The 24,614-nt window shown below is 34.9% G+C and overlaps 1 protein-coding gene across 1 annotated transcript in view; it reads left to right on the top strand.

Annotated features, from left to right (window-relative positions):
• Nucleotides 1-24,614, top strand: part of LOC120432001 (beta-1,4-glucuronyltransferase 1-like) — a 64,209-nt gene that overhangs the window by 22,099 nt on the left and 17,496 nt on the right. The window contains exon 3 of the mRNA XM_052708238.1: nt 15,663-15,816. Within this exon, the coding sequence (XP_052564198.1) occupies nt 15,663-15,816 (154 nt within the window). The remainder of the gene's footprint in view (nt 1-15,662; nt 15,817-24,614) is intronic.

The raw sequence follows: 24,614 nt of genomic DNA, 5'->3' as shown, positions 1-24,614 counted from the left end.
TAAGGCCATAAGGGGGGAAACAATTTCAAAAATACTTGAACTTCAAATTTTTTAATTAAACAATTCAATAAATTTGAAAATACTTCTAGTCCCATCCCAGAAGGATTTTTAAATTTATTGAATATTTGAATTAAAATATTTTAAGTTCAAATATTTCTGGAATTTTTTTCCTCCACATTGCCTCATGCCAAATTGTATTTTTATGCTCAAGGAATGTAGGGCAACAAGTTTTACCAAAATACATGTCCAGGAATGACCCAGAGTCCCGTTCTAGAAGGATTTCAATATTTGAATTAAAATATTTGAAGTTCAAATATTTCTGGAATTTTTTTCCTCCACATGGCCTCATGCCAAGTTGTATTTTTATGCTCAAGGAATGTAGGGCAACAAGTTTTGCCTAAATACATGTCCAGGAAATGACCTAGAGTCCCATCCTAGAAGGATTTTTCAATTTATTGAATATTTGAATTAAAATATTTGAAGTTCAAATATTTCTGGAATTTTTTTCCTCCACATGGCCTCATGCCAAGTTGTATTTTTATGCTCAAGGAATGTAGGGCAACAATTTTTACCAAAATACATGTCCCAGAAATTACCCAGAGTCCCATCCTAGAAGGATTTTTAAATTTATTGAATATTTGAATTAAAATATATGAAGTTCAAATATTTCTGGAATTTTTTTCCTCCACATGGCCTTATGCCAAGTTGTATTTTTATGCTCAAGGAATGTAGGGCAACAAGTTTTGCCTAAATACATGTTCAGGAAATGACCCAGAGTCCCATCCTAGAAGGATTTTCAAATTTATTAAATATTTGAATTAAAATATTTGAAGTTCAATTTTTTCTGGAATTTCTTTCTACCACATGGCCTCATGCCAAGTTAAATTTTTATGCTCAAGGAATTCGGGGCAACAAGATTTGCCTAAATACATGTCCCGGAAATGACCCAGAGTCCCATCCTAGAAGGATTTTCAAATTTATTGAATATTTGAATTAAAATATTTGAAGTTCAAATATTTCTGGAATTTTTTTCCTCCACATGGCCTCATGCAAAATTGTATTTTTATGCTCAAGGAATGTAGGGCAACAAGTTTTACCAAAATACATGTCCAGGAAATGACCCAGAGTCCCGTCCTAGAAGGATTTCAATATTTGAATTAAAATATTTGAAGTTCAAATATTTCTGCAATTTTTTTCCTCCACATGGCCTCATGCCAAGTTGTATTTTTATGCTCAAGGAATTCGGGGCAACAAGATTTGCCTAAATACATGTCCCGGAAATGACCCAGAGACCCATCCTAGAAGGATTTTTAAATTTATTGAATATTTGAATTAAAATATTTGAAGTTCAAATATTTCTGGAATTTTTTTCCTCCACATGGCCTCATGCCAAATTGTTTTTTGATGCTCAAGGAATGTAGGGCAACAAGTTTTACCAAAATACATGTCCCAGAAATTACCCAGAGTCCCATCCTAGAAGGATTTTCAAATTTATTGAATATTTGAATTAAAATATTTGAAGTTCAAATATTTCTGGAATTTTTTTCCTCCACATGGCCTCATGCCAAGTTGTATTTTTATGCTCAAGGAATGTAGGGCAACAAGTTTTACCAAAATACATGTCCCAGAAATTACCCAGAGTCCCATCCTAGAAGGATTTTTAAATTTATTGAATATTTGAATTAAAATATATGAAGTTCAAATATTTCTGGAATTTTTTTCCTCCACATGGCCTCATGCCAAGTTGTATTTTTATGCTCAAGGAATGTAGGGCAACAAGTTTTACCAAAATACATGTCCCAGAAATTACCCAGAGTCCCATCCTAGAAGGATTTTTAAATTTATTGAATATTTGAATTAAAATATTTGAAGTTCAAATATTTCTGGAATTTTTTTCCTCCACATGGCCTTATGCCAAGTTGTATTTTTATGCTCAAGGAATGTAGGGCAACAAGTTTTGCCTAAATACATGTTCAGGAAATGACCCAGAGTCCCATCCTAGAAGGATTTTTAAATTTATTGAATATTTGAATTAAAATATATGAAGTTCAAATATTTCTGGAATTTTTTTCCTCCACATGGCCTTATGCCAAGTTGTATTTTTATGCTCAAGGAATGTAGGGCAACAAGTTTTACCAAAATACATGTCCCAGAAATGACCCAGAGTCCCATCCTAGAAGGATTTTTAAATTTATTGAATATTTGAATTAAAATATTTGAAGTTCAAATATTTCTGGAATTTTTTTCCTCCACATGGCCTCATGCCAAGTTGTATTTTTTTGCTCAAGGAATGTAGGGCAACAAGTTTTACCAAAATACATGTCCCAGAAATTACCCAGAGTCCCATCCTAGAAGGATTTTTAAATTTATTGAATATTTGAATTAAAATATTTGAAGTTCAAATATTTCTGGAATTTTTTTCCTCCACATGGCCTCATGCCAAGTTGTATTTTTATGCTCAAGGAATGTAGGGCAACAAGTTTTACCAAAATACATGTCCAGGAAATGACCCAGAGTCCCGTCCTAGAAGGATTTTTAAATTTATTGAATATTTGAATTAAAATATTTGAAGTTCAAATATTTCTGGATTTTTTTTCCTCCACATGGCCTCATGCCAAGTTATATTTTTATGCTCAAGGAATGTAGGGCAACAAGTTTTACCAAAATACATGTTCAGGAAATGACCCAGAGTCCCATCCTAGAAGGATTTTTAAATTTATTAAATATTTGAATTAAAATATTTGAAGTTCAATTTTTTCTGGAATTTCTTTCTACCACATGGCCTCATGCCAAGTTGTATTTTTATGCTCAAGGAATTCGGGGCAACAAGATTTGCCTAAATACATGTCCCGGAAATGACCCAGAGTCCCATCCTAGAAGGATTTTCAAATTTATTGAATATTTGAATTAAAATATTTGAAGTTCAAATATTTCTGGAATTTTTTTCCTCCACATGGCCTCATGCCAAATTGTTTTTTGATGCTCAAGGAATGTAGGGCAACAAGTTTTACCAAAATACATGTCCCAGAAATTACCCAGAGTCCCATCCTAGAAGGATTTTTAAATTTATTGAATATTTGAATTAAAATATTTTAAGTTCAAATATTTCTGGAATTTTTTTCCTCCACATGGCCTCATGCAAAATTGTATTTTTATGCTCAAGGAATGTAGGGCAACAAGTTTTACCAAAATACATGTCCAGGAAATGACCCAGAGTCCCGTCCTAGAAGGATTTTTAAATTTATTGAATATTTGAATTAAAATATTTGAAGTTCAAATATTTCTGGAATTTTTTTCCTCCACATGGCCTCATGCCAAGTTATATTTTTATGCTCAAGGAATGTAGGGCAACAAGTTTTACCAAAATACATGTCCCAGAAATTACCCAGAGTCCCATCCTAGAAGGATTTTTAAATTTATTGAATATTTGAATTAAAATATTTGAAGTTCAAATATTTCTGGAATTTTTTTCCTCCACATGGCCTTATGCCAAGTTGTATTTTTATGCTCAAGGAATGTAGGGCAACAAGTTTTGCCTAAATACATGTTCAGGAAATGACCCAGAGTCCCATCCTAGAAGGATTTTCAAATTTATTGAATATTTGAATTAAAATATTTGAAGTTCAAATATTTCTGGAATTTTTTTCCTCCACATGGCCTCATGCCAAATTGTTTTTTGATGCTCAAGGAATGTAGGGCAACAAGTTTTACCAAAATACATGTCCCAGAAATTACCCAGAGTCCCATCCTAGAAGGATTTTTAAATTTATTGAATATTTGAATTAAAATATTTGAAGTTCAAATTTTTCTGGAATTTTTTTCCTCCACATGGCCTCATGCCAAGTTAAATTTTTATGCTCAAGAAATGTAGGGCAACAAGTTTTACCAAAATACATGTCCAGGAAATGACCCAGAGTCCCATCCTAGAAGGATTTTTAAATTTACTTAATATTTGAATTAAAATTTTTTAAGTTCAAATATTTCTGGAATTTTTTTCCTCCACATGGCCTCATGCCAAGTTAAATTTTTATGCTCAAGGAATGTAGGGCAACAAGTTTTGCCTAAATACATGTCCAGGAAATGACCCAGAGTCCCATCCTAGAAGGATTTTTAAATTTACTTAATATTTGAATTAAAATATTTGAAGTTCAAATTTTTCTGGAATTTTTTTCCTCCACATGGCCTCATGCCAAGTTATATTTTTATGCTCAAGGAATGTAGGGCAACAAGTTTTGCCTAAATACATGTCCAGGAAATGACCCAGAGTCCCATCCTAGAAGGATTTTCAAATTTATTGAATATTTGAATTAAAATATTTGAAGTTCAAATATTTCTGGAATTTTTTTCCTCCACATGGCCTCATGCCAAGTTGTATTTTTATGCTCAAGGAATGTAGGGCAACAAGTTTTACCAAAATACATGTCCAGGAAATGACCCAGAGTCCCATCCTAGAAGGATTTCAATATTTGAATTAAAATATTTGAAGTTCAAATATTTCTGTAATTTTTTTCCTCCACATGGCCTCATGCCAAGTTGTATTTTTATGCTTAAGGAATGTAGGGCAACGAGTTTTGCCTAAATACATGTCCAGGAAATGACCTAGAGTCCCATCCTAGAAGGATTTTTAAATTTACTTAATATTTGAATTAAAATATTTGAAGTTCAAATTTTTCTGGAATTTTTTTCCTCCACATGGCCTCATGCCACGTTGTATTTTTATGCTCAAGGAATGTAGGGCAACAAGTTTTGCCTGAATACATGTCCCGGAAATGACCCAGAGACCCATCCTAGAAGGATTTTCAAATTTATTGAATATTTGAATTAAAATATTCGAAGTTCAAATATTTCTGGATTTTTTTTTCATTCACATCCAAATTTTCATACTCCAGGAATTTAGGGCAGTAAGTTTTGCCAAGAAACATGTCCAGGTAATGTTAATTGTTCGTTTTTTTGAATTTTTGGAATCTCTCTTAAAAATTGTTCCTGGGATAACCATGACAAGTTATCCCGCATGCCATAAAGATGGCCGCCATAGCGCTATAAATTATTCCTAGGATAACCATCTGTAGGATAACTTTTCCCACCTAAAACTAATACCTTCTTATGGAACTTGTTCAGAGAACTGATCTCTACAATGTTATAGATTTTAAAATGTTTCAAAGTGTAATAATGTAAAATGGCAGAGGAATGAAAAAAATCATTTTAGATTTTGCATAGTTAAATGCTCAAATATGTATCCGGGCAATGTGTTGACGTATTTTTATGAAAGTAAACTAAAGATTTAGATTCGGTCATATTGGGGTTTTCAGCTTGGATGTTGGGGTAATTACAAAGAAAGCTAGAAATCTGGTAAATTTGATTCGAAAACTTTTAATTGGATGTCAAGTATGTTCAAATGTATATCGTTAGAGTCTCCCAAGGCATATTGATAAGAAATTTGAATGATATCAACATGAATGCACCGATTTGCACCGACTTTTCTCAAGAAATATCCCATGAAATCTTCAAAAAAAAATCATCAAAAAAAAGTTGCTCTAGACCCCTCGATAAAATATTTTGGTAAACCCCGCCAAAACCCGTCTTTCACGTAGTCAAATATTAGACACAACTAATTTTAAATGATTAGTTTATTCTACAAAACACACCGTGAATGGTAAACATAATCTACAACTTACCCAAAACTCCAAAGCGATCAGAAAATCCTTAATAGAAATTTCCCAATATTTTGATTGCATTTTTGTAAGGGCAACCAAGTATGGAAGCATGAGATATTGGGCATAAGGAATTGGTGGCCAAAGTTTCATCCAAGTCGAATAACAATAATAAATGTTGTTCATCATCCAGATTCAGGTTGAAAAGGTTACCAACATTTATCAATAAAATTGACGAAAAGACCACTGTCATTCTGTTAAATTTCTTGATTCCATTTCATAGGATTGAGTGATTTCCGCAAATTACTGCCGACGTTGGCACCATAAAGTAAGTCTCAGCAAATTGATTGTAATGCTTTCCCGCGCGTGTGTGTGTGTGTGTATGTGTGTGTGTGTGTGTGTTTCGCTAGCTTCGCTAAAGGATGATGTGCGACTTATGCCCGCAGATCTCACGATCCATCGAGAAAGTGCTTATTTTATGGCGCACCAGTTTTGGTTTTCTCGGAAGGGTAGTTTACAACACGCTGCTGATGGCGTCAAAGGACGACTCCTTTGGAAAGTGCGGGTCCACAAAGCATAAATTGGACCATAACCTCAAAAAGGGCATTCTGAATACACTCTGTTTACACATTTGGTTTCTCAGTTTACGACCGGAACGCGATGGTCCGTTTCGTCCCGGAGAAAGCTTTACTTCTTTGTCTTTTAGCCGGGGCGGCGAACCGATCACCCAAAGTTTCCCGGGAAAATCACCACCCATCACGTGATGTCCACCCAATCCAGGAGATTTATGGCCGCAAGGTCCATTTGCTCGCGAAAATGTTATTTATCATCGTCGTCGGCGGCTCCGGCAAATGCAATCATTAATTCCTGAAATCGGAATCACTCAGCTGCAATCACATTCATTCGCGGCGATAACTGGTTCGACGTGGGTAATTCGGGCACGGGGAAGAGCAGGTTGGTATTATGACAGGTGACGCACGTGTGCCGGAAACGACAAATGGACGCATTAGGTGGAGCGTGATGGCGCGATGGCGCTGTCTGCCACGTGGAATGGCAATAAACCACACTTAAATGGAATTGGGTGCGATAGGTTGTCCTTAATTTATAAAAGTATGATATTTTCAAATTATTTAAGCCAGGGGTGCTCAAAGTTCTTGGATGCCGGGCCAAATTTGAAACTCAAATCAGCTTGCGGGCCAAATATTTAATGTAATTAATAAAAAAATAAATAAATTTCGTTATTTTAATTTAAATGACTAAAAATTACATCAATAAGTTGAAGATCATTAAAATTTCTGTTATATTTTGAAAATTTTTGCTATTTGAAAATAATACAAAACCAAAAATTACAGTTTTAATCAGTTTTATTGTTTTAAAAGTTCTGTTAAAAAATGGAAATAAGTTGAATGTGCTTGTGTATTTATGGAAATTGCATGTAAACTATTGAAAATAGTCACATAAAATCTGATAAAAATGTGTTTATCTATAAATTAAGTGTAACAAATGAAAAATCGTTTTTGTGAGCGCAAAATAAAAGCAAAAAAATATGTAAAAATTGAAATTATATGCCAGAATTTCAACAATTCACATTCAATATTAGCGAAAAAAAATGTGTGGTGCATTGCCGAACATTTTAAAAGACAGCAATCTCATTCCTTCGATTTCAACAATAATTTGTCTGCCTGAATCAGATCGTAGCCAAGCATTCGTTTCGTTATTCGTTATCCAACTTTTATGAGTTTGAATCCTAAGGTGGAAAAAAGGATTCTAAGTACAAAGTAAGTCATATTTGAACGTTTCATAAATCATTTACGGAAATGTTTGATGAATGTTTTCTTGAATTTCACTAAATATTTTCGCTCACATTGTAATTATGTTATAATATTTGCATCGTATAAAAAAGATCACAATATGGATAAACCATTAGTTTTGGATCAACAAAAATAAAAAAATTGTATAAAAAGGTTTTGAATCAACATTCATTTAAAAAAATATAAATAAATCATTATACAAATGATCAAAGGGCCAATTTACATGATCATTCAAAATGAGTCCGCGGGCCACAAAAAATCACCTCGTGGGCCACGTTTGGCCCGCGGGCCATACTTTGGTCACCCCTGATTTAAGCAGTTGCTAACAAGCTTGATGTTTCTTTCGATTTACGTTATAAGAGTATAAGTTTTGTTAGAGGATTTAATTGTATCTCATTTTTCTTGTTACCCTAATGATAACTCAATGCCAGCTATGACAGTATCAACTGAAATTCAAAGATATGTATCTCCCATGTTCATATGGACTCCTCAGTCACAATCAAATTCATTCCGAATTTCTCCACCCTCCCCGTCCTAGAAGTGCACACCCGAGCGGTATGTTACTGGTCCATAAAACAATCTGGCCGCAATGTGATTGCACTGATTTAATTTTGGCTTATTACGAGAAAATGGGTGCCATATTCTGGTTTGTTTTTGTCTTTTCCCCCTACAGTGATGGGATCTCCCCACTTTTTCTGCAGATAGCTCTTTCTATTTGTTTGCTCTGTCCGAAATGGGTCCTGCTTGCACGCTGCGAAAATCGGATTGACCTGAATAAATGAAGTGATAGCATATCTAGGACATCTAAGGACATGTCAATTGATTTGCTCCCCCTCCCCTCTTTTCTCCCCTCTTTTAAGGGGCAGTCACAGCGGACAGTCTCAGTTTTGTATGGAGAAAAGCTTTGAAACGATGCACTCGAGTGAGTTGTGCTTTTGTGCCAGTGCCGTAATGAGAATTCCTTGCTGTGAATATGGGAGCCTTTTGTTTAGTCAATCCCATAACCGAAGAAGATAGTCATCTTAATTAAGCCGAGTTCCTCTTGGAATTCCTTCAATCGAATCAAGTTTTGTTTTGCTGTGGAAAGTATTTGCCAGCATAGCATGAGAATTTGCAATTGAGTTTTATTACTTTTGTTGGCGCTAGAAAATTAATTATAGTTGAAAATTTGGCTTTAAAAGCAAATCATCAATTTAAGATTTCATGAGCAGAAGAATTGACTAGACTTAATTGAAATATCATAGAAAGTGAAAGCAGCAAACTCCGCGAGATGTTTGAAATGGATGCAACGACAAATCAGGTAGAATGAAGGAAGGACGGAAACCAGTAGAACGCAGTTGCATCAGATAAGAAAAGGTCCCACATTTAGGGTTCCTTATGCGCGGTACACGCACGCGTGGGTGCGTGGTCAGATTATATAATTGCTAGTTTAGAGAAACACTATTTGTCCCTTTCTATCTTTAAGGAAGGATAGAACAAAACAGTACAAATGTTTTGAAATGCATTAGGAACTCTTTAGGACCCACAGAAAAACTGTGTTTAGAGCTAGATCTGAGAAAACGAAAACGATGGAACCGAAAGAGTTACAGGAAGCAGGGAATTCACACCCTGACAAGGCCACATCAAATCTCATCCAAATTCAGGAGAAAAAATCATTTACGACGGGACTAGATAGGTTAGATTTTCGGTTTAGAAATTATGTAACGCTAGGAGAACTTGTAGAATTAAGACGACATTGTACGAATTATTTTCAATAAAGCAAGTTCGGAGGTCATCTCAAACCTGTGTATTAATCATACTCAGTATTGAACTCCTGTCTTCGATTTTTGGGAAACCTACGGTTTCGACTCATCCAACCTTGGTAGCGGCTTCATCGAGATCATCGCCTAGGACTGCGGCAGTGTTCGACGTAAGTTTCTAGTTATAAAAACGTTTCGATTTTTCGACGTTTTTACAACTTTTGAAATTTATTTTATCAGATCATTTAAAGTTGAAGTCATTATTCGACTGGTGAGTGCATTGAACAAAACCAGAGTTGGGTAACATTTCGATGAAAATTCATGCGAACCAGTCCCCATCAATAGTAGCACGGAAAAGTACTTGCCAGCACTCAACCTCCTAATTAAAATTTATCGAAAATCTCTGCAGATAAGCAGAGAGCGAAAAGCCCAGTACGACCCGAAAATCATACTTGACTGCGTCGTTTTTGTCAACAAACAAAAACGAACCCGACGACTCACGACGGCCAAGTAAACAAGACACGCGGTGTCATCTTTTTGAATAAAATAATAAAAATCAGCTAACGGAAAGCATTGTTTGTCGAGCGGAAAGGCGATGCACCATCGACCATCAAGGGAAGCTGTACCGTCACTGGAGGGAGGTTTGGTAAAAATTGATTTTGTTCAAGCATATTATTTGTAAAAGTTTTTAGTTTTGCATGCATCATTTCTTTTTTTAAATCAAATTTATTATTGTTTTTTACTTAGCTTGAACAATCATAAGTTTTTATTTAAAAATATTGTTTTATTTACAAAGAATATTTTGTTAACTCTTATTTTTTTTTGGAAAATTTTGAAGGGTAGTGTAGAAAGACAAAATTATACATCAAATTTACATTGACCTGCTTCGCCAAAAATCAAAAATAAAGCTATTTAGGACATTCAAATTGGATTGAAATCAATAAAATATTTCAGTTTTGAAGCAAATATTATCACTATAAACATACCAATTTATTTAGGTTTCTAGGGCATGTGATGTAAATAGATGTGAATGCATTGTTTAACAACGTATTTAATGAATTTCCATCAAAAATCTAACTTTTGGGAATATTTGGATGGAAGTGACATCCATCAGTCTCTATTGAATTTCCTATTTTAACTTTAGTTTTTTTTTAACTTAGTTGAAATTACACAAGAAAAATCAGCCATCGAATTATCAACCTTCCAAAACTCATCGTTTTAACTGTGACACTAAGCAAGTAAAACGAACAATAAAAGTTATGAACGTCGAGGAAGAGATCCGTCAAGCAAGAGGAAATTTTGAGGAATGGAGAGCATCGTAGTGCAGTCCAGCCTCGATCATCCGAAGGCCTTAGCAAAAATTCACTTCTGAAACTCGTAACTTAAGATAATCGAATCACGATTTTTCCCGTTGTCATATTTTTGATTGTTGAGCTTTAGTATGATTTAGGGGTCATACTTTAAAGTGATTTAGAATTTTTAAATCCAAGAAGTTGCCGAGCTACCGTGGCCGTTAACCTTGTAAGCGGAAGGTGATGGGTTCGATTCCTGTCTGGCTTGGCAAAGTCAGATCCATTTGAAGAGTAAATTTGCTCACTGGGAACACTGACCGGTAGGCGATGGGTTTCGACTAGCGGCGTACTGGATTTTCAATCCAGAAGTCGTGAGTTCGATTCTCGTACCGAGATGATGAAGTTAAAGATGGCGGTCAAAATGTTGGTGGAATCTTTTTCAAAGTTTTTTTTGTAACCGTATTATTCTGAAATTAATCAAATTTTAATTTTTTTAAATATCATATTTTGATGAAAGTATTCCAATTATCGTAATTTACAATAGGGCAATTCCAGCTCAAATCGGGAATTTTTCTGGAACTTTTCCTGGTAGTTAATTTGACTCGTTTTTATTTATACGTTAGCTATTTTACTATCCAAAAAACAATCTATTTTCAATTATGAGCAATGTATTTAAACTTATATTTGTTTGCCCATACATCCAAGTGAAATGCTGTCAAAGACAGACTTATGGGAAATTGGACGAGCTTTCCGTTAAAAATATTTTTGGGAGTGAAAAAATAAATCTGTCATATAGAAGTTGCCAAAAAACTCTAAGAAACCTATTTTTTAAACATTATATTTTTAAAACCACTGTATCTTCACAAGGATTGAACATAGGATAATGGTCAATAAGTAGACTTTTATGTAAAATTGTCTAGGGAATCGGTTAAAAAATGACGTTTACACCGCATTAAAGTCTTTTTGTAACATCTTAGGCTATTTCCTCAAAAATTTTGAACGAAAAAAATCGTGACATCATCTTTAAGTAATACTTTTAAACTTAAAAATTGAAAAATCTCATAAAAGTGGCGTGAGTGTAGTTTTTTTTCTACACGTGGATTTTTTCCACTTCCACTTTTTGACCACTTTTTGATACGATGCAACGGCTTCGAGATACAGAAATACTTAAATTGCTAAATACAAAAATCATTAAATAATTTATACCCTTCCCAAAAGTTATTTTCCAGCAAAATTGGGTCCATATACACAAAAATGGCTTATATAGGCCTAGGATATCATGTCTACATTGGAGAAAGTTGTTTACAAAAGTACCAGAAAAATTCCCGATTTGAGCTGAAATTGTTCAATTTGGGTGTCAAAGAAAGCGAAATTCAAAATACCGTAAATTTTTGATAATATTCATATTTTTATAATTAGCAATATGGGTATCAAACCAAGCGTTTTTCTATGAAGCATACAAAATTGTAATGTATGCATTAAACATGCAAAGTTCGCTTCGTTTAATACACACATTATATGTTTTGAAAATTTGAGTTCTTTAAGAAAATACGGTATTTTGTGATATTTTTAGGAATTTTCAAAAATTTACTCTTGTAAAGATAAAGAGCATACAACATTTCGCTTCGTTTGATACCGATATCGCAAACTTTGAAAATTTTAAAATTTTCGAAAAGATACGGTATTTTGTGACATTTTTTTGTATTTTTTCAAAAAGAAAATCCCTTAAAAGCATACAAATTTTCGCTTCATTTGATACCCATATTGCATATTATGAAAATTTTAGTACTTTAGAAAATATAAGCTATTTTGTGAACAGTTTTGAGTATTTAAATTTTGAATCTTACTAAGTTATTGAAATAATTTAAAATTGATTTATTTTCCGTTATAGGCGGTTTGATAATCGCCGAAAGAACAATTGAAATAACGATAACGATAGATTATTGTTATCGTAATACGATAATATTATCGACGATAATTTTAGAGATTAAAAATCACTGGTGGAAAAAAAATACAACTCGTAGGGGAACAGCATCTAATTCCAGCGTGCCTCTAATGTTGCCATATCAGAACTTTGACATTCGATTACAGCTCATAAAAAGCGTCTTCAACTTAAATCGAGTGATAAATAGCTCAATAGGACTCAAGATTCTTTCAAAAGTTTTGCAAAATTAGTTGATTAAATAGTGAAAATGAGCAAATTGGATGGAATTAAGAGCAAGTGCTTAACCGGCCAAACATACGAGAATTTCCCCTACTGTCAGAAAAAAAAAGTTTGACAAAATTTGATTAAATCAGCATGCAAAAATAATAAAAACGAAAGTTGACAAAAAATTATCAGTTTTCCCACTTATTCCGAAAGGTTTCCAGATCGGAAAATGTTCAAAAAATCATAGCAAATCGATAACACAGTCCAACAAGATTTTGTCTCTGAGACGAGTATATGGGTTCCTAGTAGAATTTTGCCTGCTGAATCCGAATCTGGGTCCAGAATTGCTCCAAATGGTCCCAATTTTGAGATACACCCGTTTAAAATGTTAGTTTAGGCCAAAATTAGCTACTTTGTTGACTATTTTACAAAAGAACTATTGAATAAACAACTAAACCAATACATGTACCTTAAAGTTCACGTTTTCCCCTTTCTGAAACACCCCTGGTTTTTAAAATTTGATTGTTTCTACGCATATTTATAGCCATTTTAAAATTTTATTTTCAGTTGGTTCTCATTCAAGTTTTTCCAACTTGCATGCAAGTCAAATTCTAATTTTAAAATGGCTATAAATATGCGTAGAAACAATCGAATTTTAAAAACCAGGGGTGTTTTAGAAAGGGGAAAACGTGAACTTTAAGATACATGTATTGGTTTAGTTGTTTATTCAATAGTTCTTTTGTAAAATAGTCGACAAAGTAGCTAATTTTGGCCTAAACTAACATTTCAAACGAGTGTATCTCAAAATTGGGACCACTTGGAGCAATTCTGGACCCGGATTCGGATTCAGCATGCAAAAATCTACTAGGAACACATATTCTCGTCTCAGAGACAAGAAACATTTGATTTTTTGTTGAACTGTGTAATTGAACTTAATGATTCGCTTTTACCTTCATTTGAAATTTTTTCTTGCGATCTTTCGAATGCTGTATCGAACATCTGCAAATTTTAACTTTTATATGATGTTTTTGAAGAATTACTTTGACCCTTGAAATCCACAAATTCGGAACACTTTTTTCTAACGAATGTAAACAAACTTTGGATCTCTCCAGGAGTACATATTTATTACCAAATAATGACTTCACACACTGAAACCAATGAAACTCAAGCTTACTAATGTTTTATACATGATTTGATAACTGTTTTTGTGAAAATATTAGTTAAATTCAGGTGTTCCACCAGGTAGGCACAATAACATCCCACAATTATGAAACAGGCCATTTGGAGGCAGTGTTTTGCTGCTCTGGACAAAATAGTCTTGGAATGAAGTTTTTTGTTCAAAAAGTACTACTTTTACTAGTGAAATATCAAGATAATGTCCAAATGAAGGTTCTAAAAATAGTAAGGTCGACAGAAAAGCTACTTTTGGCATGATATTGACAAATTATCATAAAAGTGTTTCGAATTTGTGGGTGTTCCGAATATGTGGGAGGACTGTACCCAGTAGAAAAGAAAATACATTAATTTGGAGTGTTGAAAGCATTGAGGGATGAATTCCCCTTTATTATATTATTTTTTCCTCAGTTTATGTGGCTTTGGAAAAATTAAAACACGCTAAAGTATGTAAATTTACAAATATTGAGCTTGCTGCTGGGAAACAGCCATAAAGTAAAAATGCATTTCTTTATAATCACCCAAATTGCAACATCATTTTTAATGCAAATATCTCAAGACCATGTGCTTTGCAACACAAAACGTTATTTATGGGAGGTCTCTTTCAAGTAAAATTTTTATTTTTGTTTTTTTTTTTTTCATGACTTCAATTTAAACATGATTTATGGTGCAAAGTTGTACTCTTTAAAATACTTCTATTTTTAATTTCAAATGTGATCTATAATCAATATGAGATTATTTTTTAAAGGTCAAACAAATAAAATTATTGTTATTTTTCTTCATTTTGGGTGTTTTTAAACGCCCCTAAATCAAGGCGGTTACAAAAGCAAAACATCTCCAGAACTATTCTTCAAAACTCTTTTTAAAATCAAAAGAATGCAACGTAATTATTTTTTCAATGTTAATAAAAATGTGATTCAATCTCACTCTCCACAACGGTTTCCCTTCCAGCGCCAGGAAAAGTCTCGCCCTAAAAAACTGCGACAGGAAAAAGCATTTCCCCATAAAGTCTACATTTTTACGAGGGCTCATTGTTTGGTTTTTCGGATACTCTCGGAGTTTCTTTTTGCCATTGCAAACTGGAAGCTGCTACTCCAGAACGGCACCTAACCGGACCGGGATTGGGTTTCACCGATGATAGCTGATGGCGCTGCCGCCAGCAGAGTTAGCATCACTAGCAGCCCATTATTTTAAGGTTCTTTTTTTCTTTTTACGATTCTCCAGAATGAGGAGAAGGAGGAGGTTTTCCATTCTTAACATAGCTAAACCAACCACTGTGGAGCTTCCAGGGGTAGGATTTTTCCTTATTTTTTTTACCTCCCGAGTTTGAAGGGTCGTTAAAGGAGACACAGAGTAGTCGTCCGGAATGATAATTTAAGAGTTCATAAAGTAATAATGATTTGATTTAGTAGCCTGGGCGATGGTAGTTTGGTGCCGTGTCATCCTTGGTACAAAATATGCTCAATGTCCTTACGAGATGGTGCCGATGATAGCTCAGAAAGTGGATGCTAATCGTCCTGTCAGAAGTGTAATCTAGATGATTTAGGCTGGGCTGAAACGTTTGCACTTTGCCACGATGACTGCCGGACGACGGTTTATCTCATTTGGCACGGTTAATCAAGCAGATTTTATGACGAGCTTTAAAAAAATGCCTATCCATTTGAACGTTATTAGCTGATCCAGATGGGCGGCTTTTTCGGGAAATCAATTTTCCAAAATCTGCCACAGCTGCTGCTGAAACATTTTTATGGAAGAAATTTAATACCTCATGGTAATGGTTGCACTTTTTATGACTGTTCTACATTTTAAAGTTTTTTTTTTCCTCTCTCTTGATTTTTCATTTTTAGATGGCAGGCCGACATCTTCGACGGCGAGATGACGCGTGTGTCCCACAACGTGACCAACTTTGAGTTTCTGTACGAGCCGTTCTACGTGGCGCCCGACACGGTGCCACCGCACGACGAGCGCTTCCTCGGGTACGGGTACACCAGGAATACGCAGGTGAGTGAGAATTGCAATGGAGGGAAGCTTAGGTGTAAAAAGAGGTTTGCAATTGCCTCAACAATCAATCCTTCGGACACCTAGTTTCGAGTAGGAATCTCGCAATCGAGAACGCCAAGGCAATGCTGCAGAGTGAACACTTCGGATAATCGAAAATTCGGCTATCGAGGCTTCGGGTAATCGAGTCTGGACTGTAAAATTAATTTGATTAACAATATCCTTAATCATCATGTCTATTTCTTTTGGAGGCAATTAATATGTATAAATATTGAGAGTGGTTTTCCACACACTATTCTCAATCAAAATTTCTATTGAAATCCGGTTTGTTGATTTGTGAAATTTTGTTTGTTGTTCCGTTTTTAATCATTTTTTAATCTTCTCGCTTGGCAAAAATCATTTTTACAGATTTAGAAAATCCATGGTTATTTGTTCCATGTTTTAATCAATGCATTGAATATCTTTGATTTTTTTAAGCTAATTTTTGACCGTGTTTTTTTATTCAAAAACAAGCAAAAAAATATGCATCGAACGTCATCCCACATATCGATGCTTGTGTGCTCTCTTATACTAACTGACATTTTGGTGGTTACGAGAAAATCGATTTTTTAACTTTGAATAACTGTTTCTGGGAAACTATTCGACAAACAATATTCCTAATAATTTTAAAGTGTGCTCCTGACATAACTTAAAGATATGGTAAAATATGAAAACTTTTGAAATGCAAAAAAAAATTTGGCAGAGAAATTACGAAAAAAAATCATGCTTGCAATTAGCACAAGTGTGTCTTGAACAGTGATTTGTATGAGTTAGCACAAACGTGCACAGGGCGAATTTTGCAGTTGAGCTAAAATGCTTCTTCGATGGCAGAGTCGTGTATACTTCCAACGTGGCACTTGGTACAAAAGTGCGCAGAGTCATTTTATTGTAAAAATAGTAGTTATTTGTTGTTTCAATGTTTTTTGCGTATTAACTTTGAATTGTTGTTAGTTAAGGAACATTTTTCTCAACAATACTTTTTTAATAGACTTGTTTATCATTAAATTTATTGTGAAAATTGTAGTTTTTGAGAGCAACTACCGTTAAAACTTGAATTTTATGAAGAAAAACTCAGTGAAGTGTGAGGTTTCATGAATATAAGTATGATAATCCATGAAATAGCTTCAATAAGATCAACTATGACGAAAACCGAATAGTTCTACGCTTACAAACAGAAGAAAATGATTTTGTAAAAACTTTGAGCCAGTTTATTTTATTTCCATCATGTCATACGACCTTTTCAGAAATGCAAGATATCCAGGACACAAACCATATAATTGTTATGGTAGATTGCAGTTAGAACAAGTGTGTCTCTTGCAATGAATTCTTAGTTTGTATCGAATAGAACAAAAGTGCTCAAAAAAAATCAATACTTAGTCTTTGAACATGGACGACCCCTACAGTTGTGCTAAGTGTGCACAACTACGTGAATGATGTTGTTACGTGTTTTTTTGGTTTGGACGATCCCTGCAGTTGTGCTAAATGTGCACAACTTCTTGAAGGGTGTTTGAGTTGGATATTTGGGTTAGGTTAAGTGTGCAATTAATTAGTGGATGTTGTTGTTACGTAGTTTTTTTTGGATTGGACGATCCCTGCAGTTGTGCTAAATGTGCACAACTTCTTGAAGGGTGTTTGAGTTGGATATTTGGGTTAGGTTAAGTGTGCAATTAATTAGTGGATGTTGTTGTTACGTATTTTTTTTTGGATTGGACGATCCCTGCAGTTGTGCTAAATGTGCACAACTTCTTGAAGGGTGTTTGAGTTGGATATTTGGGTTAGGCTAAGTGTGCAATTAATTAGTGGATGTTGTTGTTACGTAGTTTTTTTTTGGATTGGACGATCCCTGCAGTTGTGCTAAATGTGCACAACTTCTTGAAGGGTGTTTGAGTTGGATATTTGGGTTAGGCTAAGTGTGAGATTGGTTAATGGATGTTATTGTTACGTAGTTTTTTTGGATTGGACGATCCCTGCAGTTGTGCTAAATGTGCAGAACTTCTTGAAGGGTGTTTGAGTTGGATATTTGGGTTAGGTTAAGTGTGCCATTGGTTAGTGTATGTTGTTGTTACGTAGTTTTTTTGTTTGGACGACCCCTGCAATTATGCTAAGTGTGCACAACAAGAGTTCTCAAATGAACCGGTTAGGCTAGGTTCACCTATTGGTTCGGCTTAAACCTCCCTTTGTGTTTCAATCCTGGTTCAGTGAACCATGAACCATTCGTTACACCGCAACATTCATTACACCGCAACATTCGTAACACCGTAACATTTGTTACACCGTAACAATCGTTACACCGTAACATTCGTTACACCGTAGTATGGATACACCGTAACATTCTTTACACCGCATCATTCGTTACACCGTAACATTCTTTACACCGCATCATTCGTTACACCGTAACATTCGTTACACAGTAACATTTGTTACACCGCAACATTCATTACACCGTAACATTCGTTACACCGTAACATTCATTGCACCGTAACATTCATTTCACCGTAACATTCATTTCACCGTAACATTCGTTACACCGTAACATTCGTTACACCGTAACATTCGTTACACCGTAACATTCGTTACACCGTAACATTCGTTACACCGTAACATTCGTTACACCGCATCATTCGTTACACCGTAACATTCGTTACACCGTAACATTTGTTACACCGTAACATTCGTTACACCGTAACAATCGTTACACCGTAATATTCATTTCACCGTAACATTCGTTACGCCGTAACACTCGTTACACCGTAACATTCGTTACACCGTAACATTCGTTACACCGTAACATTCTTTACACCGCATCATTCGTTACACCGTAACATTCGTTACACCGTAACATTAGTTACATCGTAACATTCGTTACACCGTAACATTCATTACACCGTAACATTCGTTACACCGTAACATTCATTACACCGCATCATTCGTTACACCGTAACATTCGTTACACCGTAACATTCGTTACACCGTAACATTCGTTACACCGCATCATTCGTTACACCGTAACATTCGTTACACCGTAACATTCATTACACCGTAACATTCGTTACACCGCATCATTAGTTACTCCGTAGTATGATTACACCATAACATTCGTTACACCGCATCATTCGTTACATCGTAAAATTCGTTACACCGTCACATTCATTTCACCGCAACATTAGTTACACCGTAGTATGAATATTATTCGGAACACTTTTGTGGTAATTTGTCAATTACATGGCATATGCCGCTTTTCTGTCGACCCTACTATTTTTAGTACCTTTATTTGGACATTCTCTTGCAATTTCACTAGTAAAAATAGTACTTTTTGAACGAAAAACCTCATTTCAAGACTATTTTATCCAGAGCAGCAAAACTCTGCCTCCAAATGGCCTGTTCCATGATTGTGGGATGCCTCCCACAATTGTGAAACACCTGAATTTGACTGATATTTTCACAAAAAAAGTTATCAGACCATTCATAAAACATAACTAAGCTTGAGTTTCGTTGGTTTCAGTGCGTGAAGTCATTATTTTGTAAAAAAATATTTACTCAAGGAGTAAACCAAAGTTTGTTTACATCCGTAAGAAAAAAATGTTCCGAAATTGTGGATTTCAAAGGTCAAAGTTTTTCTTCAAAAACATGATATAAAAGTTTAAATTTTCAGTTGTTCGATATAGAATTTGAAAGATTGCAAGAAAAGCTTTCAAATGAAGGTAAAAGCGAATCATTAAGTTCAATTATCGATTTTCTATGATTTTGTGAACATTGGCCGATCTGTAAACTATTCCGAATATGAGGGATGACTGTATAACATTCATGATTGTAAATAAGATCATATTTTACTTATTAAAATCAAACACTAGACAAGATAAATGCATAAAAATATATTTAAAAAAATTAAGATGAACAAGCAAAGTTTAACAAAGAACAAAACAGGAGAATAGCTTTATTGAAAAAAATTGAACATTGGAGCGTCAAAAATTTTTTTGTAACATTTTAAAAATAAGAGGGAAATACATTTTTGAAATGAGGGTACCGTTATCCAATTAAACAAGTTCTAATCTTCTAAGGCTGTTCGGTTTGCTAATCGTTTATGGCTTGGTGACATAAATGTCAATTTTAAATAGTTCACGATGAATGGTAATTTTGTGTTGACTTTTGATGTGGTTATTTTCTCATTACGCATAACTCTATCAAAAATACAATTTTCGTATCGATATGTGGTACAGTCAAATTTCAAATTAAATTTATTGGCGAGGTTTGTCAACGTCAACAGCTGCAATATATAAATGGTTTCCTGCATTTTTTTCAAATAGGGAAAAAACATGTAAAGAAAGGAGAGGCGAAGCCTTTTTGTTTTATTTTTTGCGTAGACTGCAATATATTTTCCATTTGATGTTGCAATTAAAAGGAAAACAAAATTAGTTTAAGAATGAAAAATATTTTTTTCAAAACTCTGTAAATACATTGAATATGTATAAAAGTGGGAAATTATCATCTAGAATTATTATTTAAGAATGGAAATAAAAGTAAACATTGCACAGCTTTTAAATATAAAAAAATACACACATTTTCACAAATTTCAATAATATATATTTTTTCATACATTTTCATCAAATTGTTGATATTGTGATCTCTTTTGCTAAATAGTTAGAAATCTTAGCATTGGATTTTTATTAAGACACGTTTTGCCTTCCTCACTGAGGTAAGGCTATAATCCTGCTCTAAAATTGAACTTTTTATTTAAAGCTCGAAAACCCACCATGATGTATACATATCGACTCAGAATCGAAAACTGAACAAATGTCTGTGTGTATGTGTGTGTGTATGTGTGTGTGTATGTGTGTGTGTATGTGACCAATAATGTCACGCAGTTTTCTCAGCACTGGCTGAACCGATTTTGACCAAACCAGTTGCATTCGACTTGGTTTAGGGTCCCATACGGTGCTATTGAATTGTTTGAAGTTTCGATAAGTAGTTCAAAAGATATGTATAAAAATGTGTTTTCGCATATTTTTGGAAGTTGAATAAATGGCAGTAAACTGAACCAAACATCATCATTATATACATCGTTGAATAGGTAATCGAAAGACCTTTCCAACGAGTCTAAAACATTTAAGATCTGGCAACCCTGTCTCGAGTTCTGACCACTTTAGTGATATTTATGTACTTTTTTGTAGCCGGATCTCACTTAAATGTATGTAAACAATGTCCGGATCCACCATCCGACCCAGCGTTGGTTAGGTAATCGAAAGACCTTTCCAACGAGTCTAAAACATTGAAGATCTGGCAACCCTGTCTCGAGTTCTGACCACTTTAGTGATATTTATGTACTTTTTTGTAGCCGGATCTCACTTAAATGTATGTAAACAATGTCCGGATCCATCATCCGACCCAGCGTTGGTTAGGTAATCGAAAGACCTTTCCAACGAGTCTAAAACATTGAAGATCTGGCAACCCTGTCTCGAGTTCTGACCACTTTAGTGATATTTATGTACTTTTTTGTAGCCGGATCTCACTTAAATGTATGTAAACAATGTCCGGATCCATCATCCGACCCAGCGTTGGTTAGGTAATCGAAAGACCTTTCCAACGAGTCTAAAACATTGAAGATCTGGCAACCCTGTCTCGAGTTCTGACCACTTTAGTGATATTTATGTACTTTTTTGTAGCCGGATCTCACTTAAATGTATGTAAACAATGTCCGGATCCATCATCCGACCCATCGTTGGTTAGGTAATCGAAAGACCTTTCCAACGAGTCTAAAACATTGAAGATCTGGCAACCCTGTCTCGAGTTCTGACCACTTTAGTGATATTTATGTACTTTTTTGTAGCCGGATCTCACTTAAATGTATGTAAACAATGTCCGGATCCATCATCCGACCCATCGTTGGTTAGGTAATCGAAAGACCTTTCCAACGAGTCTAAAACATTGAAGATCTGGCAACCCTGTCTCGAGTTCTGACCACTTTAGTGATATTTATGTACTTTTTTGTAGCCGGATCTCACTTAAATGTATGTAAACAATGTCCGGATCCATCATCCGACCCAGCGTTGGTTAGGTAATCGAAAGACCTTTCCAACGAGTCTAAAACATTGAAGATCTGGCAACCCTGTCTCGAGTTCTGACCACTTTAGTGATATTTATGTACTTTTTTTGTAGCCGGATCTCACTTAAATGTATGTAAACAACGTCCGGATCCATCATCCGACCCATCGTTGATTAGGTAATCGAAAGACCTTCCCAACGAGTCTAAAACATTGAAGATCTGGCAACCTTGTTTCGAGTTCTGACCACTTTGGGTATTTATGTACTTTTTTGTAGCCGGATCTCACTAAAATGTATGTAAACAATGTCCGGATCCATCATCCGACCCATTGTTGGTTAGGTAATCGAAAGACCTTTCCAACGAGTCTAAAACATTGAAGATCTGGCAACCCTGTCTCGAGTTCTGACCACTTTAGTGATATTTATGTACTTTTTTGTAGCCGGATCTCACTTAAATGTATGTAAACAATGTCCGGATCCATCATCCGACCCATCGTTGGTTAGGTAATCGAAAGACCTTTCCAACGAGTCTAAAACATTGAAGATCTGGCAACTCTGTCTCGAGTTCTGACCACTTTAGTGATATTTATGTACTTTTTTGTAGCCGGATCTCACTTAAATGTATGTAAACAATGTCCGGATCCATCATCCGACCCAGCGTTGGTTAGGTAATCGAAAGACCTTTCCAACGAGTCTAAAACATTGAAGATCTGGCAACCCTGTCTCGAGTTCTGACCACTTTAGTGATATTTATGTACTTTTTTTGTAGCCGGATCTCACTTAAATGTATGTAAACAACGTCCGGATCCATCATCCGACCCATCGTTGATTAGGTAATCGAAAGACCTTCCCAACGAGTCTAAAACATTGAAGATCTGGCAACCTTGTTTCGAGTTCTGACCACTTTGGGTATTTATGTACTTTTTTGTAGCCGGATCTCACTTAAATGTATGTAAACAATGTCCGGATCCATCATCCGACCCATCGTTGGTTAGGTAATCGAAAGACCTTTCCAACGAGTCTAAAACATTGAAGATCTGGCAACCCTGTCTCGAGTTCTGACCACTTTAGTGATATTTATGTACTTTTTCGTAGCCGGATCTCACTTAAATGTATGTAAACAATGTCCGGATCCATCATCCAACCCATTGTTGGTTAGGTAATCGAAAGACCTTTCCAACGAGTCTAAAACATTGAAGATCTGGCAACCCTGTCTCGAGTTCTGACTACTTTAGTGATATTTATGTACTTTTTTTGTAGCCGGATCTCACTTAAATGTATGTAAACAACGTCCGGATCCATCATCCGACCCATCGTTGATTAGGTAATCGAAAGACCTTCCCAACGAGTCTAAAACATTGAAGATCTGGCAACCTTGTTTCGAGTTCTGACCACTTTGGGTATTTATGTACTTTTTTGTAGCCGGATCTCACTTAAATGTATGTAAACAATGTCCGGATCCATCATCCGACCCATCGTTGGTTAGGTAATCGAAAGACCTTTCCAACGAGTCTAAAACATTGAAGATCTGGCAACCCTGTCTCGAGTTCTGACCACTTTAGTGATATTTATGTACTTTTTCGTAGCCGGATCTCACTTAAATGTATGTAAACAATGTCCGGATCCATCATCCAACCCATTGTTGGTTAGGTAATCGAAAGACCTCACCAACGAGTCTAAAATATTGAAGATCAGGTAACCCTGCCTCAAGCTATGACCACCTAAGATGCCACTTATGAGCCCTTGAGTAATATGTGTGTTTTCTGTATTCCGAAACTTAACGAAATTAGACGAAATTTGTGTCCAAACCCATTTTTTGAAAAAAGTGAGGAAGGCACCAACCACATAGGTGGATTAAGTTAGTTTTTCAGTAATTCATAGCTTGAGTCCGTGAAGAGATAGAAATTTGGTGTAAAAAAGCTTGTGAAGTTGGACACGCGATTTTATGGCGTACTCAAAATTGCGAAAAAAAATTTAATTGAAAAAATAGTTTAATAACCGCCGTAACTCAACTGTCAAAATATCGAAGGACATTCCATTTTTTTTAGTAAATTTAAATTTTTGATACTGTAATAACCTTTTCATGATGAACGGCAGAATCAGGTTTATTTTAGCAAAATCTCTACTATCAATCAGTGCACGAGCTACAATAAACGTCCAAATGGTCATTATTATGCAAAAATTGTAAAATTTTACGACAAATATCCTTTTAAAAGCAAGCAGTTCCCGGGCAGACGGTTGTAACTAAATTCATGGCATTTCAATAACAAATACTGTTGAAATAACAGAAAGTGTTATGGAATATTCTTGAAAAATCCTTATTTGAGTTTAATAGCAGTTTATGTTATCATAACAAGATTCGTTATTGGTCTGATTGTGGTTTGAAGCCAAAAAAACTGGGGAATAACATTTTTTTGTTATGGAAGGATACCGCCAACTGTTATTGGGATGATCGGAATTGTTTGTTAAAATAACAAAAAAATAATAACAAAGATTTGTTCGAAGCATAACTAAAAATGTGATTAGTCTGCTATTACAATGACAATCAAATAACAAAAAAATCATTACGACGAATAACAAATCTTGTTATAAAAAAATCATAAAATGTTATTGGCCTAGTATTTTCAAATATCAGAAATTGTTATTCCCAAGTTGATGTCGTCTGTTCGGGTTGAGATTTGGGAGTTTAAACTTTGAAAACCCGGTTTATAATTGTAAAAAAT

This window comes from Culex pipiens, chromosome 2 (genome assembly GCF_016801865.2).
Source record: "Culex pipiens pallens isolate TS chromosome 2, TS_CPP_V2, whole genome shotgun sequence".
Classification (NCBI taxonomy): Eukaryota; Metazoa; Arthropoda; class Insecta; order Diptera; family Culicidae; genus Culex; species Culex pipiens.
This window is presented reverse-complemented; position numbering and strand designations above follow the sequence as displayed.